The 17,812-nt window shown below is 40.8% G+C and overlaps 1 protein-coding gene across 14 annotated transcripts in view; it reads right to left on the bottom strand.

The window, feature by feature from the left end:
- Fam184a (family with sequence similarity 184 member A) overlaps positions 1 to 17,812 on the bottom strand; it is a 113,358-nt gene that overhangs the window by 29,528 nt on the left and 66,018 nt on the right. For 9 of the 14 annotated variants that reach the window (XR_013105450.1, XM_034524529.2, XM_034524520.2 and 6 more), the window contains exons 6-10: positions 16,169 to 16,291; positions 9,709 to 9,870; positions 7,033 to 7,154; positions 6,456 to 6,606; positions 1,227 to 1,268 (exon numbers count right to left, since the gene is read on the bottom strand). Coding sequence is in view for 12 of the 14 variants with exons in the window: in XM_034524529.2 (XP_034380420.2) it covers positions 1,227 to 1,268; positions 6,456 to 6,606; positions 7,033 to 7,154; positions 9,709 to 9,870; positions 16,169 to 16,291 (600 nt within the window). In the remaining 2 variants the exon portion in view is untranslated. The remainder of the gene's footprint in view (positions 1 to 1,226; positions 1,269 to 6,455; positions 6,607 to 7,032; positions 7,155 to 9,708; positions 9,871 to 16,168; positions 16,292 to 17,812) is intronic. The other 5 variants (XR_013105451.1, XM_076917085.1, XM_034524524.2 and 2 more) reach the window with 1 other exon arrangement.

The following is a 17,812-nucleotide window of genomic DNA, read 5'->3' as shown; positions in this document are numbered from 1 at the left end:
CACATCTATTTGGGTTCCTATCCCCATAAACAAATACATCAAAAAACTGGATATTAAGCTGAACACAGAAATGATCAAGTAAAATTATTACTCTAAGTTATGCAATTTTTATGTTAACAAGAATGTTTAAATGTAGCCTTTTTGTTCATCAAATTGAGATAAATATATCTGTCATTTATTTTAAAATGTACTAAGAAAATTAAGGTAGTCATATTGACTTTTTAATTTACTTATTTGATAGGAAAGTTGACTTTTCTCAGGTAGTAGAAAATATTAAAGTTTCACAGGACATATTTAGACTCAGACTTTGATCTGTCTAGGGAAAGCATGGGCAGGCTACATTCTGCTTATAAGTAGGCACATGGGAACATAGCTGCCCGCTGCCTGACACTCCCGTGAGTGAGTGTTTCACAGGACAGCAGCAAAGGCAGTGGCTACCTTTAATATTTTCATCCTCCACTACCTGAGAACAGGCGCACATCCTCACAGGCCCTTTCCAGGAGAAATGTACTGACCTCTGCCCTAAGGTAGCAAGGAGTCGGGGGACACATTCGGAGACATTCAACTGTATGATGTCATAAAGAAGGACAGGGTATTAATGGGACTTGATATGCAGATAAACTCACTGTTTTTCTTCAAAGAGAAAGAGAAACATATGAACTAGTATTTTGAAGCTTAATTTCTGCACATGTATCTACATAAAAGTCAAACATAATTCTTTTGCCAATTATAGGAAAGGGATTTACCTCATTTGTTAAAAATTATGACATGAAAACGTAAAATCCCTATTTAAATTTTCCCAAACACTTATTCCTTTTAAGTAAAGTCTATTAATACTTTCTTTAAAAATAAATTTTTAATTAAAGAAAACATATTTTGCATTTATTCCCCTTTTCTGATAATCAACTAGTTAGCGTTTTTCAGAGACATAACCATGCCTTTCAAGATTAAAATGAAAATGAATTTTATGTATAAAATGAAAATCTAGCTTAGCTTCTTCATGAAATACATTTAATAAGACAATATGATAGATGAATGCACATACACAAATGAATGGTTAAAGGTTAGATATTGTTAGTACCCATATGCAAAAAAAAAAAAAATCTTACATTGTAGAATCAACAAGTCTATTTTTGTATCTTAAAGCTTCAAAGCAGTGTTGTTATGCAAAACCAAAAGTTCGAGCGACATGCCTTGTGCACAAACTGTAAGTGCCGCTCACTTACATTGTTGATAGACTTATGCAAAGCTTCCCCCAGAGAGTGCCGCTATGAGAAAAGATCACAGAAGAAAGGGGACGTTCAGAAACTGAGTCAAAGAGAGCAGGAGTAACGTGGAGTGGGAACACACAACATAGTTATAACATGCACACAAAAACAGTTCTGAGGAGAAATTTGATTTAAGAGGAAATTGAAGACACAGTGTAAATGATCTGCACACACTGGATAATCAGAATAGGAATGGGGTTAGATCATCTTATCTGATGGATCTGTGGGCCAGTCGACTTACCTGTGCAGGATACTTAAGGTTAGAACATGTGACCTGAGTCCAGGGTAAAATGTAACGCTTACCAAAAGGTACAGAAAGAAAGAAGAGCTATTGTTCTAAAGTCCTTCCGAGAGCTGCCACCTAACTACTTGGGTGCTGCACACATGGCTGTAGGGCACAGCATTCTCCAAAGAGCAGAAGAGAACCACAAAATTGCCTTGGCCTCTTTGTATCACCACTATCTTGAGATAATCCTTGGAAATCAGGACTCCAGAGGGAAAAAAAATGAAGTGATTTTATAGCTTTTAAATTCTCTTTTCTAGCATGAACTCTAGAGACTGCAATGTTGTTTTCCAATGTCACAAGGTTGAATGGGGGGCTAGAGAGCTGGCTCGGAAGTTAAAAGTACTTGCTGCTTTTGCAGAGGACCAGGTTCAGATCCAAAACCTCACATAGTGGTTCACAACCATCTGTAACTCCAATTTCAGAGGATCTGATGCCCACATACAACACACATATGGGGTATACATACATACATGCAAAGCAAGAATATTCATACATGTAAAACAAAGAACATATTCTAAAAGGTAGATGACACGGTTTACTAGAACTGAATGGTGGACGATATCACACCTGTGAATTTGACATTGTATGTCACTGACTTGCAGAGCTATAAACATTGCAAGACAGGCTGGGATCCTCAAAACCTATGGACTGGATGTTTGTGTCCCCAGCACACCAACTCTTCTGTTGACATCCCACCCTTCAATGGATGGTATTAGAAAGTGAGACCTCAGGCAGGGGTTAGGTTATGGGGACAACACTTTCATTACTGGGTACTGTCCTTACAAAAATACCCCCAGAGAGCTTCCCCATGCCTTCCACTATGTGAAAACACAGAGCCGTGAGAAATGTTTATGTTCAAAAGCTAGTATCTGCGGTGTGCCACCAGCATAGCCCAAGCTAAGACAGGACGATTGGTACCCAGGAGTGAGGGTGGTGCTCCTCACTTCTGAGCAAAACATTCACACATGTTTAAAAAAAATCTACAAAGAAAAAATGTTTTAAAGAAGAGACAAACAACTTAAAAGATCCAGCATCCTGGGAGCGGTTTAGACAAGGCTGGAATTTGAGCTGCACATTGGAGAAGCCTGTCTTCCTGTAAATGGGCCTTTTCAGAAAGAAAAGTGGACAGGTGCAGAGAGTTGTCAGTCATTTTAGAGAACACTAAGAGAATGCTGGGTAAATAAAAGGGTGGTAGAAATATGGACAGTAAGGCCACCCAGAGGAGGGCTCAAGCGGAAGAGAAGGTCACAGCGCTGAAAACTGGTGTGATGGCCATCCCTCCCACGACAAAGCCATGACCTTTGCTGACAGTGGCTTCTCTACCTGAGTCTTACAGAAAACAGAACTTAAGAGGAATTGAATATTGAACTAAGTGTCTTCCAAGAAGTTTTCAAGGTCAGAGTTGGCTGTCAAGAAATGGGAGGTTGTACAGATGGCTCGGTGGTTAAGAACACTTGGTTCTCTTACAGAGGACCTGGGTTTCATTCCCAGCACCCACATGGCTGCTCATATCTACCCATAATTCCATTTTGAGGAGGATATGGTACTCTCTTATTACATCTAGTAGCACCAGGCAGGTATGTGCTGTACAGACAGACATTTGAGCAAAACATTCACATATGTTTAAAAAAAAAACTTCAAAGAAAAAATGCTTTAAAAAAGAGACAAACAACTTAAAAGATCCAATTGTTAAGCAAAAAGTAATTAGAATATCAAGATTTTGAAAATCCTAAGCCTATCCATCATGTAAACATAAGAAAGCAGGCTGTTAAGACAGTTCGAAATACACCTGAGGACCACTTACTATGTTATTAGCATGACCAGTGAACATGGACTAAGGAGTTCTTACAGCAGTAGCCAGCAAGAGGGAAGGCTCTGGGCATGATGGCATGCCTTTAATTCCAGCAGTTAGGCATATCTGTCTCAGAGTTTGAGGCCAGCCTGGTCTACATAGAGATTCCAGGACATCCAGAGCTATATAGTGAGACCCTGTCTCAAAGAAATAAAACAAAACAAAGAGGAGGAGGAAGAGGAGGAGGAAGATGAGGAAGAGGAAGAGGAAGAGGAAGAGGGAAGAATGCCTCTGGAAGTGAATCATCTATCTTCTTGGTTTCTAAAGGCACAGTGACCCTGTGCCTCATTGTTAGCAAGCCACCTAAAGCTGGGGGTAGGGTGGTGGTGGTGAAGTTCCAAAGCTTTAGGGGCTAGACTGGTAACCCAGTGTCTCATTGTCTCTGGAAGCTGTGACCTCAGCTACAGTGGCACTTAGAGGGCAGAGAATGAAGAGGTGTTTTTCAAGCCTTTAGATCTCACTGTGTCTGCCTTGCAGTTCAGAATAATTACTTCCTTTCCTGTTTCTCACATCAGGAAACGGAATGCCTGTTTTATTCTTTTCCCATCCTTGCATGTGGAATGCATAAAACTTACCTAGTACAATGGTTTAGATGGTAAATCTTCTGAAAACCCATGAGATAAAGACTTGGCTCTTAGGGTGGTGTTATTGGGAGGTGGTAGAGCTTTGAGAGATGTGGCCTGGTACACAGCTTTATATCACTGGGGACAAGCCCTTGAAGAGGAGACCGAGGGTCCCCAACTCCTCTCTATTTCCCTCTGCTTCCTGTTCCCATATGTCTTCTCTATGACTTCTCTAGGACTCAATGCTTTCAGCCATTGACACCCTGACACCACACCAGAGGCCTTACAACTAATGAGTCTACCCAAGTATGGGCTGGAATCTGTCAACTGTGAGTCAAAGTAAACTACTTTATAATTATGTTGGATCAGTTTTATTAATTTCTCAGGTAATGTTCTGAGTGGAGATAAATAAATGAACCATAATAAAATCCACCTTAAGATGGAAATAAATGAATATGTGATAGCATTTTAGCATTAAAAACAGAGAACACTGTCAGGTGTTTTCTCTATAATTTTCTAGATATTATAGCTGAATAAGAACCTAGTTGTTTTGTTTGTAAATTGTGATGTATACACTATTCCAGAAAGTACACAGGCTGTGCTGAACAACTCTTGAAGCCCGGCCTGCTGGCACACAACCATAGTTTTGGATGCTTGGGAGTATGAGGGAGAAAGTGAATTTGAGCCCAGAGTTCAAGATCAGCCTGGGCAACATTGATCGTGTAGTCCCCACACTATCACCACCACCATCATCACCACCACCACCACCATCAACAACAACAAGAACTAAAATAAGTTAAAATATATTCATGGGATATAAAGTGGGGTGAATGAACTATTCAAAGAAAACCTCTTAGTACTAAGCACTGAAGAGACACAAAGAAGAAAAGGGAGAAAAGAAGGGAAGGAGCAAAGAGGAAAAACAGAACAAGGATGACCTCTGACAACTTAATGCAAGAGAGATTACAAGAATAACAAGAATAGGGCCAGCAATGGTTCTGCCACCAAGTCAGATGACATGAGTTCAATCCCTGGAATCTACATGGTGGGAGGACAGAGTTGAGTCCTGCAAGCTGCCCTCTGAGCTCCACACATGCACAATGTACATGGGAGCGCACCCACAAATAATAACAAAAGAATAAAAATTAATTTAAGAAAAAATGATGGGGAAAGTGGTGACATTTCTTTACAATACAAATGCAGTCCCTAAAACGTTCTACACTTCCTGGCTGAAAAATATCAGAGAGATTTTAGGAATGGTTTCCATATTAATACATCATTGAACTGACTATACCTTGCTAGGTATAGAATGTGACAGAAGGATGGGGGGAGTCTGCCCAGGAAAATCGACCACTTTGGGTCCCTAAATAATAAACTAAAAGCAGTCCACAGAAGGGCACTAGTAAGCCATGCCAACCTCCAGCAAGGGTTGTTTACTTGTTCTTATTCCAAAGGCTCCAAATGATTTAACACACACACACACACACACACACACACACACACACACACACACACACACACACACAGAGAGAGAGAGAGAGAGAGAGAGAGAGAGAGAGAGAGAGAGAGAGAGAGAGAGAGAGAGAGTTCTTTTTCAGAGCTCCATTATAAATTATGGAAACCAGAGAAAACTGAGCAGGCCTCAACCATTCCTGAAATGGCAATACATGTTTTTACATACATAAAAATTAGCTTAAAGACAGCCTACTACGAATTCTATTTTGAAACTCTTTACAGTCATTAACAGAAAGAATAGACTAAGATATCTGTAGATTATTCAGCACTAACTTATTAGGAGTTGCTTCATGCCTTAGTTCTGTCCTTGCTTGTTGATGCACACAGTCAGTCTATTTAATTACTAGTTTACCAGGATCACCTTGCTTGGTGATGGGTACGATTGGGTCTAGTTAATTATTGGTTTAACCAGACAAGTGCAAGAAGTCCATAAAGTCTGAGTTTGTGTAAATAAGTGAAATGTAGAAACAATGTTAACGATAGCCATAAACGTTGTGGGAATGGTATGGAGGTAGACATACTACCACTTTCTGTTTGTGCTATACTATCTCAGTACTTGAGGCATAGACCAACGAGAGAAACCAGTACCAATCGCTCACTTGAGTAAACAGTTCTAGAAACTCAGGACACAGCTACTGAATATCTTCTGCTGCCCGATGGCATCTAAGGGCTAGAAACGAAATGATTTTTACATTTTCAAAAACTAGCTGAGTTTTCCCATTTAAAGCTTATGTGTTCTGTTCAAATATCAAACTAAAATGTTACAAATTCTCAGAACTTGGGATCACATACACAACTGATGTATTTAGCATACTATTTCATACAACTATGTTTCTGGTCTTAAAACATTTAAAATGTTTTAAGTCTGTCCTACAGAAAAGAAAATACAGCGAGTTAACACGCAGCGGGTTGTGTTTCTCCAGGTAAGGAGTGCCAAGCAGAGGACCGACTACAGGTGCAGACTTGTCTACCTGGTTTAAGAGGTCTTCCACCTTCTTCTGCCATGAATCCCTGGCAGCAGTTTTCTCTCTCTCTTTTAGCTGCAACAGTTGGGACATCGCAGACTTTTTATCTTCTTCATGTTGAAGCCTCAACTCCTGGCGAAGCTTGGAGCACTCTTGTCTAAAATAAATTGCAGGCATCTGCTTTGTAAAGACAGTCACTTCTCTCAGGAAAGGTTCTCTAGGGGCTCACGGGGCTTCTAAAAGCCCATTTAATCCTCAGGTCTCTGAGTCTGAGTGCCATTGGGCTAACTTCCAGAACGTAGTCACTTGACCAAGAGCACTTACTACTCTCCCATGTGCAGACTAGGCATGAGAACAAATGGGTCTTCTAGTTTCATGTTAATTCTCTGCTTGTTTTTGTATTCAAGAAAATTAAATTTCAGAAGTGAATCTGAATTCAAGCAAGGGGGAAAAGACTTCTAAATCCTCTCTGCATTTAATCATGAGAAAGATTAACTTACAACACCGCTGCTAGCACCCCTTTTAAGGAAGCTATCACAGGAAAACTGCTTATGGTGAGACTGCACTGCAGAGCCCAGTGTACCTAAGATTTTCAGTCCACTTGATCTCCAGGTCATGGGCCATTCTGTCCACCCTCAACTTCTCTTCTTCCTTCATGGTGGCTAGTGTTTGTTCGTGCTCATGCCGTTCTTGTTGTAGCTCAGCCTGAGAAACAGAAGGACAAATGATGACTGGCCTTCATGAACTCAGACAGAACAACAGTCCAGCAGCTTCTGATACACTAGCTAGAATTAGTCACAATATTTCAGTGAAATACAAGGAGCACATTCTGTATTGAAAAGTTCTTCTCTTATTTTTTTTTAAAATCAAAGCTTATACTATCTAAACAATTTAAAAGTTAGTTTATTAAAGCTTTTTTTAAAAATCGTAAGCATACATCATACTGCCATGTTCTTCTAATGAATTCATATTCTTGTTTAGAATCAGGCTACTTACCCAAAGCCTAATCATTACATCTGTGTACCATCAAAATGAATAAAGGGACTATGAGGAATTTAAGTTTGGATGTTTCTCTTACATAACTTGAAGCCACATGGCCATGGGCTTAATGTTACAACAATGACATAGCCTCTGAGGAATCCTTGAAGATTGGCATAAATCAAGTGATTCACTGGTGGCTGGAGGTGACTATGTGGACAAAAGTGTCAACTAAGGACTATTCTGAGTACTGTGGTTGTTCAAGAGCACCTAGCAAAACAGGAACAGGCATTGGGCTAGCCTTTGGTCACTATGATGGGCATTTTGGGATAGCACAGGGTATAGCAGTTATAAAGGTTGTATTCAGTACTGAAACTCTCACAGGACACTGTTGACGTGGCTAACAAATTAACCACTAAGCTGAACTCAGGCGCCTGCCTTGCCTAACCCTCAGCCTTCTCTCCACAACACAAATTAACCACTAAGCTGAACTCAGGCGCCTGCCTTGCCTAACCCTCAGCCTTCTCTCCACAACAGGCAGCACTAAACATCATACTTACAGCATTTCCTATTTAAGGAGATTCTGCATTAAGATTTATTTTATTATGTGTATGTGTGTGTATCTATGTGTTGGCATGTGCATGTGAATGCAGGTGGTCTCAGAGGACAGATGTATCTTATCAGATGTCCCTGAGGCTGAAATTACAGGATGAAATACATTAAAGTTAGGAATAGGGTGTATCCCAAGGTGAGGTACCATACTGACATAAACACACACATGCACACATGCTCGCATGCCACATGCAACTTTCAACTAAATAGATTTACCAATTTAAATACCTTCCCCCCTCATTTACTTTTGCTCATGTAAAACACCACCTCCCAATATGATTTAGTCATCCTATTCAGCTGTATGTGGAAAACTGCTACCACGGAGGGTATAGACAATGTATGGCATCATATACATTAACTATACTGCATATTATAGTATTATATTATAGTGTATATTATAGTATATTATATTATAGTATATTATATATTGTATGCAAACTTTTCGGCATATTAGCATTGTTGTATCATATAACCACTAGAGAAAGGTAAACAGAAGCCATCTATTTTGTCACAGATTTCAAAAATAAAATCCAATTGATATTTAAAATACACTCAATTATTCCCTAGGTAAGCCATGAACACAATTATATACACACAGGATAGAAAGTACATCAAGTATTCATTCATATATATATGTATGTGTGTGTACATATATATGTATATGTATACATATATGTATATATATGCTTACTTTTGAAGTGTCACCAATTCTAAGCCAAACACTTATACTATTACCAAAGCCAACACCAACCGAGTGATTACACTTTGCTGACTGCCATAGTGTACACAGCTCAGCCCATTTAATTATTATAACTGTGATATGAAAAGTATTATTATCCCGCTCTCTGCCTTACTAAAGTGTCAGAAAGGAAAATGCAGCTGTGTCCAAGTGACATAGTAAGTGGTGGATGCAGAATCCTCACAGGACCAGTCCCGTCTGACTGAAGCCCACACTTCAGATCACTCCTGAGGGAGGACTTGAAGAACCCTCGTCTATTGTCTGCTTAGTTTTACAGGTTCTGAAACTTTGAGCTACTTCTTAAGGGGGGGGGGGGAGGCGGAGCCTCTGAGACCTGTAAGTCACAGAGAAGCTCTTGTTGGCTATGTATGAAAGCTGCAGCTTCTACCAGAAAAAGAACTTGCACATTCTAATTATCCTGGATTGAACTGTGTCTGTAACAAGCATTCCTGACATCTCAGCCCTTAGACTCAGCGTGTCTCAGGATGCAACCTCATTTGGAAACAGCGCTCACACAGTTGAATTGTTTATGAATGTATGCAGTTTAATTGAAAGGAAGCTGTATCGGAGCAACAGACTCCTTAATCCAGTATGACTAGCACACTTAGGAGATGACAATATCGAGACAGACAGAGATGCAAAATCCTGTGAATAAATGCAAAACAATCTCGGGCTACAAAAGGCTACAAAAAGAAAACAGTTTCCTCTTAGCAACCTGAGAGAGAGGATGTCCTCGCTAGCACCTTCATCTTAGACATCTTGATGACCCATTTCAGTTGCACTCAAATCCCAGCATTTGGATTACTTTTGAATGGGAGTCCTGGGAACTAATACACTAATTCTATACAATGATGTCCAAAGAGGCTTTACGGAAAGTGGCCCAATTGTATTTTTATAGACATTTAGATTACAGCAGAATCATGCAATTACCTCAACACTTAATAGGGCATCCTTGGTCTCCTTTAGCCTGCCTTTTGTAAGGTCCAGCTCGCTCTGAAGCCTCTCCTGGGAATCCTGAAGACTAGCAATGAGTCCTTCAGCAGAGCCAAGACCTTGTTCACTCTTCCTTACCAGATCTTGGAGGCGGCCAATCTATGAGCGAACAGAGTGGTTTTAATATGCTGTACAAAGGCAGAGCAGCGCCATTTCCACAGCTTCTGAGACAGTTTCCTTATTTTTGACCTTACTGAATGGATCCCTTCTTCACCACTATGGAAGAAGCACTTGGCCATGATACTCTTTACCACCTGTGATTTCTTTTAGACTTCCATGTCTACAGTTTCTACTTTCCAAGACCATAATGCAAGGACATGGCTATACCTTTTCTCAGGCTCTTGGCTTAAAGAAAATTCCTGGTTGTATCAGATAATAAAATACCTACAAAAGGGAACTGAAGTGAGATAAATATTACATTAAAGATAAAAATATAAACTGTTTTAAAGCTTTAAAAAAAAATGAACCATTTCTATACCATGAATCAAGTCCTCGTGCTATTTAGAAAGGCAATAGACTTAGGTTAATGTTGGCAATCTCTTGCATATATCTTTGCGACTCAAGTTTTATTTGTATTTCCATGTAAAAGTTGCCTCAGGGGAGAAAACCTTTGAAGTGAAACTAGGAATGAACGAACAATTTGTTAACTGGGTCAACAGAGACCTCGAATTATAAGAGCTATAATCCATGAATTTAAAGATCTTTAAAATCTAAGAAAATGCTATGAAGTCAAAACTCATTTTAAAAAAAAAATAGGCAAGCCTTCTTTTAAGATACATGACCGTTTTCCTTGCAAGTATTTTCTTACAAATATCGATTCCACATAGAACGGTCTGGAAACTGCCCTTCAGCACCCTCTACCTAGCCGTCCGGTTATTTCAATGTTTCTTCCTGTTTCTTTCTTTGTGTGTGTATGCTAAATGAGTCTGGGGTGGTAGAGTGTGATCTTGTTAGTGTCTCTAAATGGTCATCATCTTTGTAAAATGATTTAAGATCTCCCCTTCCTGTGCTCTAACATATATTCATAGCAAAAGAATCTGAAAATTTGGTAAAACTTCATCCGTTTGATTCTCTGAACCTAAGACCTACCTAGGTGACTAGGTGGACTATTTTCTTTCATGGTTATGACTGGTCTGGTCAGTTGTTTTAAGTTCTCTGAGTCATTTTAAAACGACAAATTGTCATAAAATACATATTCATCCCTGATTTTAAAAGGTCACTGGCAGGGTCATAGATAGCATCCACTTGCAGTGTTTGAATACTTAGCATCATTGCTTGAACATCCCAGTTCTGTATTCCACATTGCTCATTTGTGTCTTCTTAACTCTTTGTGCTGATCTGGCTTGTGAATAATTGTGTACAATAACGGTAAACGACTTACAGTACGGAAGACCTGGGTAACAACTGGAAGATTATTGAACTTAGCAGAAAGTCTAGGCTAAAGTCCTAGCTCTGTCAATATAAACCATAACAATCTCCATCTTGGGGGAGGGGGTTACTGTAAATAATCACATTAAAGGACACAGAGAAAAATATTAACTAGAAAAGATATAAAGGATAATCCATATGGAAGAACAGAGCCAGGTATGAGCCTACAAGAGAGCCTACAATTATAGTACTTGGGAAGTTCAAGGCCAGCCCAGGTGACACAGTGAGTTCAGGCTAGCTTGGACACTATGTGTTTTAAGGAAGGCCTGAAGAGATGTCGCAGCATTTAAGAGCATTCGATGCTTGAGGATCCAGTTTCAATCTCCAGCATCCAGAAGGCAGCTCCCAACTGCCTGTCACTCTAGTTCTAGGGGATCTAGCTCCCCCTTCTGGCTTCCACAGAATCAGGCACACACGTGGTGCAGAGACAGAGATGTAGGCACAACACCCATACGCATAAAATATTTTGTGTTTAATTTTAAAAGAAAAATAGCAACCAAATTTAGTAATATGGTAATATTCTTGCCCAATCTAACAAGTTTTCAGTTGAATGAGTATTTTGTGAATATAACATATTTAAAAACATATGAAGAACAGCATTCTAAGTACCACCTCAAGAATAAAGGGAAGTTGTATTAAGAAAATAAAGAATCTAATTAAAAAGGAAATAAATTTCCTTTTTTTTTTCTTTTTGCTAAAAGTCAAAATGTTTTACCGCATACATAGTTAAGTGTAATAAAATACAAAAGTCAAGCAAGGAGCGAGAAGGGCTGATTGTTTTCTATGAGTCCAGTACAAATAGGCCATGTCTGAAAACAACTATTGTTTGCCACTGTCAGGATCTCTTTTGGCTCATGGGAGATCTACTCTCCTTCCCGATTGGTATTCTGTGCTCTCAGGAATTCAGCCCAACTCCAGAGAACAGCTTGGTCAGAGTATGACCCAAGACAGCTGCCTCAGTCTGTAGCCACTGGGAATGGTTCAACAGCAGTCGTGGGGATGAACACATCCTTCACAGAGATCTTAGATGTTCTGGAGAAAATGGGTCTCCCAGTGACGTTCTTTTGTCAGCTGTACCAGGCCCAACGGAATGCATGACTGAAGAATAAAGTCAACATAACTAAGGCAAATCCAGGAGGACAAGGAAAACCAGTTCCAGTGTTACCAATTTCAGTTCTGAGTCAAAGCTGCTTGAAATTCACATTATCCAGGGACATTTTACTCACCTGGGTCAGTGTAAGTCCTTCTGCTCTTTGCAACAGAGAGAACAACCTAGATTCTTGTTATTAAGTCTCCTGAGAGGATACAGAAGGTAGGCATCAAGTCCCTAGAGTCTCCATCTATTCAGCCCCTTCTCTGTGGAAGCGGAGGCTAGTGTGGACGCGAGCATACACCTGACTCACGCACTGTCCTCCTGTTTCTGCTAAGCATCAGCCTTACACCATGCAGGCATTCAAAGGTTTCACAGGGCCTCTATTGTTAAGAGCTGCCTAAACTCTCTAACTAACTCAGAAATCTTTTTTCGTTGGTCTTTGTATTTGTTGCAAAGGTAAAGTACTGTGGTCACAATGATTAAACTGAGCTCGAAATAATACCAATTGGAGTGAAATTTTGATTTTTACCCACTATGGACAAGTTCTCTCTTTCTAAAGTGACTTAGTAACTAGAATCTCCTACCCTGGCTTGTATTACGGATAGAGGAGAGAATACAAATCAATGCTTGGGAGACCAGAAGTGATGCTATTCCTATAGCTGCTAAAGCACCACATCTATACTGATATTCCAATAGTATCTACAAAGGTTCCATGCATCAGGGCCTTTGTATAATATTTCCTCAGTCTATCATCCTGTCCAGCCCCTGTCAATCACTTATTCCTTTTACAGAATGCATCGAGCTAGATATATAAATACCTCATTTTGTGAAACTCCTTATTAGCAGAGACCATGTTAGTTGTAACTGTAACAGCACCTCAGAGCTCTTTGCACCTAACCATCCATTCAATGTTTACTAAAGAAATGAATAAGTCAACTACTAAGATACACCATATATACTTACTAATTAAGGGATAAAATCTCTTTAACATCTCAGTACGTATTTAATCTGCAAAAAGAACCCCAGTCCCTCTGCTTTCCTAGACCTTGTACTATGACTAGGCCACTAGCAGGCCACATGGTGCCTCCATGTAGAAACAGGCAATGCCCACGGGCGTGGGAACAGCTCCAGAGCATGGAGAGACACATGGCAGATGCTTCTATGTGAATTAGAAAAAGACTTCCTTTCTTTTGGGGAAACGAGTTCCATGGAGATTAAAGCTATTTCTGAATTTCTCCTACAAACAGTGCTGACATTTTCTCAATAACCCTTTGTTATTTGCTTATGGTGATAAACATTAAGACTGAAGCTGCTGTCACAGGGCATGTCTGTCCAAGACTCCCACAGAGCCTGCTAAGTCCCTTTCCAGGAAAATGACATGGTTCCATATTGTCCTGAGCTGCCTCTGTGTGGTTCTCTCTCTACACACTCAGCAGCATTGCACAGCCCCAATTTTAACCACAGTAAACTTCCCGGTCATGGAATGCCATGTTGCTCACTCCCACCTATGAAATCTAGTGAGGTTAGAATTACGTTTCTTGTTTCTCTTTAGTTTATAAAAACACAATAGTGGTGCCTGTTCTCCTTACTGTTTTGTAAACACTCTCACGGTAGTGAAGACGGGAATCTGTTCAATTTACCAACCACTTACACCCCTTCCTCTTTCGTTCTCCTTTGTGTATGGGAATGAAAGGCCAACATAAACCTCATTTGTCTCCCTTTAAGAACCAGACCTGATTTCAAAAAAGGCTGTAGAGCACCAGCTTAAGTTCCAGAAACTAAGTCATAAGACACCAAGCAGCTCTAGGAACAGACTATAAAATCCAGAACAAGATCATAAAACCCCTCCAAAGAAGAACCTGGGGATAACCACAAAAAATGGGGAAATATATCAGAATGGTCCATCTGTGCTGGGCGGCTCTATCTCATCACACGGATGAACATTCATGACATAGGAATGCAGACCACCGACTGACAACCTGTGACCCCCCTAGGACACACCAATGAAACTTTAGATTACCTAATCATTCTAGCAAGTCCCCACCCCCACCCTGCCCCACCCCATTCCATATAAGGAGGCCTGCGTGACTTTGTCTGGGATCATCATTTCAAAGAATGGTTGACCCATCATGCTAGTTGTTTCTGCAGAATAAGTGCTCTTTCGTTTTGCATACTGAGTCTGGGGTCTTCCTTCAGCTATTTCCAGACCCTTAGAGAATGTTTTCTTCTGCAGCCAGAAGGTTTAGCTTTCACTGAAAGACCAAACAGGCCCTGCTATGGCTCCTATAAGCATATACTAATGGTCGGCCACAGGAGACACGCAAGGCGCGTGTTACCATGACTTAGAGAGTTGAGGCTGAGTTCTCAAACAGCAATGCATGCCATTCAGAGTCACCGATGAACAGGTGCTAAAATTCTTAAAAATTTACTCCTAATGGTTTTAAACACTTATTCATATTAGAATATCCACGGTATCTTCCGTGTTTCATTTTTTCTAACATTACTATAGTTGCATGCCTAATAATGTAGTTATAATCTGTTTTCACTAACGATTTGTGAATGGGTTTTGTACAAGCTTTAGTTAACTGGGAAAGGTGGCTATCCCTCATTTTAAGTTCAGGAAGCAGAGTAGGAATCCTGTCCCTGGAGATCTGAGTCAGTAGGCTCAGCTCAGTCAGAAAGGCTGCCCAGTCTGAAGAGACAGCAGAAGCAAGTGGAGCCATGAGCCAAGCAGATTCTTGGGGAGCGGTAATAATGTGGCACCAAAGCCAGGACGCTGAAGCATAATTGAAAATGTAGCCAGGAGAGAAGAAAGTTACATATTCACTGCAACTCTACTCAGAAGCCTCAGTATGTAGATTGGAAAAAAAAAATGGACATGAACCGTTTAGAATTGAGATAGGAAACCTAAGGAGCCTGCGTAAGAAACAGGTCACTTAGGTGCCTTCTAGTGAGGGCGGGCCATGGTAACTTGTGTGGACTCTGATGACAGTGCATTCCTGAAGTCACTGTGGATTAGCTAGGACAACAGAAGACGGGCTGGGCTGCCGCCAGGGTCGGCCCTTAGCCTCTATCGCTCTCTAAGGTAGGATTGTCTGCTTTCTCTGGATAAACATTTATCAACAACCCAGAACACCGAGGGCAATCTACAGCCCACCCAGCGGCACTTGGGTCCTTTGCTGTGGTTTCCAAGGGCAGATTCAGAGTAAGAACAAAGTGGCAAGAGAGGGCTGTTGGGAGAGATGAGGTCAGTGAAGGCCGAGAGGCTGGCACCATGCAAACGGTAAAGACAAGAACTCACACGGAGAGTGAGAGGGAGCTCACCCAAGAAGCCATACAGGAATAAACCAGAAAGAAAGAAGGCAAATATTAGGGACGCATTTAGCAATTGCCAAAACAGAGACAGCGGAGGAACTGATGATCTATAAACATATATATGTATGTTTACATTTATTTATTTATTTATAGCATTTCCTTATGTATTCTATCCTTGGCCTTTGCTTTCCAAGGCTAAATAATATTTTCCTGTCCATCCAACAATCAGTCTTAGAAACCAGTATCCAGACCCTATGAAGTTTCTCTCTGTAAAATAAGGCACAGTGGAGCAGAGACTAAGCGGGATTCTGCATATCGGCTGCTACCCTTTCCCCTGTTAAGATGCGCTCTGGTTGCTTTGCGTCCCTCCACAAAACACATTGCTGGCTAATGTTTTTGATATCGAATGTTTACCTAATAGGATATAAACACGGCATTAGGAAAATCCAGCACCGAGTCAAGATCCTTGGCGGGTTTTCTCACCTACCTATGCCCCTGCACCAGATTAAGTGACTACACAGTGTATACGTAATGTAGGCGAAAGGCCTAAAGAGCTCTTGCCTCCTGATTGGCTGAAGTCAGCTTGTCCCCCAGCGCTTGCTTTAGATTTTCCAGCTCTAGTTGGAGCTGAGTTTTATCCTCTTCCAGACTCAGCTTCTCCTTTTTATACTGTTCTTCCAACTCCTTAGAAAGAGAAGGAAAATTTAAAAATTAGTAAGATCGCAGTACTATATTCCTAAAGAGTCCAATAAAGACGGCCCTGCTAATATTTTACTTTTCACATCAGCTCTCCCTGTAAATAAGCTCACAGTTGACTACGATGCCATTTAATATGCAATGTGGTATAGCAAACCATCTGATACAGTCATTAGTCAATGCTTTCAGTCATCAGAGTGTTTGACTGGCTGAGCTACTGTAGAAAACCAGGAAAGCATTATATAACTGATAATTTGGCTGAAAAACAAATTTTCCAATTCTCTTAAATTCTCCATTCTTTTATATTTATGTACAAAAATTCCTCTAGCATTTCTGGAATTCACTATTCAAAGGTGGAGTGTAGGTGAGAACCAACAAGAGCAAAGTGAAGGAAACTAGATTGTAACATCAGTTAAACTGGTGCCTGCTAAAGAACTTGCCAACTCTCTAGGCATGCTCCTGAATACCTGGGCCTCGAAGGCAATAAGATGTGGCACGGCACCCGCTTTAATAACCCACAGGACCAAAAAGAAGTTATTCACTCATCAGAATTAAATTAACTGTACACAGAGAAGAGGGAATTATCTAGGCAGAGAAGTGATTAAACTATACAGAGAAAGACGATTGTTGGCATGACCACTCCATGGTATGATTAATGGTAAACTTTTTATTTTAGATACAAGAGACAGAACAGCCAGGGGCACGTGGACAAGTCCAGGGCAGACAGAGAAACAGGCCGGGCATGGCAAGTTGACTGTACATGGCTTTGTGTGAGAGGAGATTAGCAGAAGACGGAGAATACAGAAAACATGGTGAGAGGAACAGAAACAGAGCACAGACGGACCCACATAGCAAGAAGAGCAGGGTTCTAGGAGAATGGGCAGTTTGGGGGAAGGGAAGCCCATGAGCTGGAGGGAACCTAGCTAGGGGAGGAAAGGAGCTGAGATGCTAGCTTGGACTTCAGAATGTGCAGCAGATACTTGTGATTCGGAGGGAGGCTGGAGGCCAGCATGAGCTCTGATATGCTGATAGGTGCCATTGGCCACCACGCCCTCTGCCACAGGTAAGGGAAACTCCTTCTGGTAGAGGGGAACCAGTTTCACTGGTTCCTGAGGAATCCCGCCTTTTACCCCATTGCCAGAGGCCCTCCTTTAGTCTGGGCTGAGCTCACTTCTGAATGCATGAAGTGCCTTTTGGAGTCTGGAGACCTTCAGTTTCCTTTGGACCTGACACTAAGTATGGTTGAAAATAATGGCAGTTAAAAATAATGGCAGAGTAGAGGAGCACTGAGCATCCCAGGCAGAGGAAAAGGGATACTTGAACACAACGGAGGTGCACATACATGCGCAGTGTGGTAAAAGTGCTGTTTCTATAGTATAAGGAGAGGAGAATGGTGGTAAGGTTAGAGATCTCCATGACAAAGTGGAGTTGGATGGTATTTGGAGAGTAGCCATTGGTTTTGATATATGACTGACACATGGCTATGATTTAGTATGGTGAAAATATTTA

The sequence above is a fragment of the Arvicanthis niloticus genome, chromosome 20, assembly GCF_011762505.2.
Source record: "Arvicanthis niloticus isolate mArvNil1 chromosome 20, mArvNil1.pat.X, whole genome shotgun sequence".
Lineage (NCBI taxonomy): Eukaryota > Metazoa > Chordata > Mammalia > Rodentia > Muridae > Arvicanthis > Arvicanthis niloticus.
Note: the sequence above shows the minus strand (reverse complement) of the source record. Positions and strands in the feature narration are given on the sequence as shown.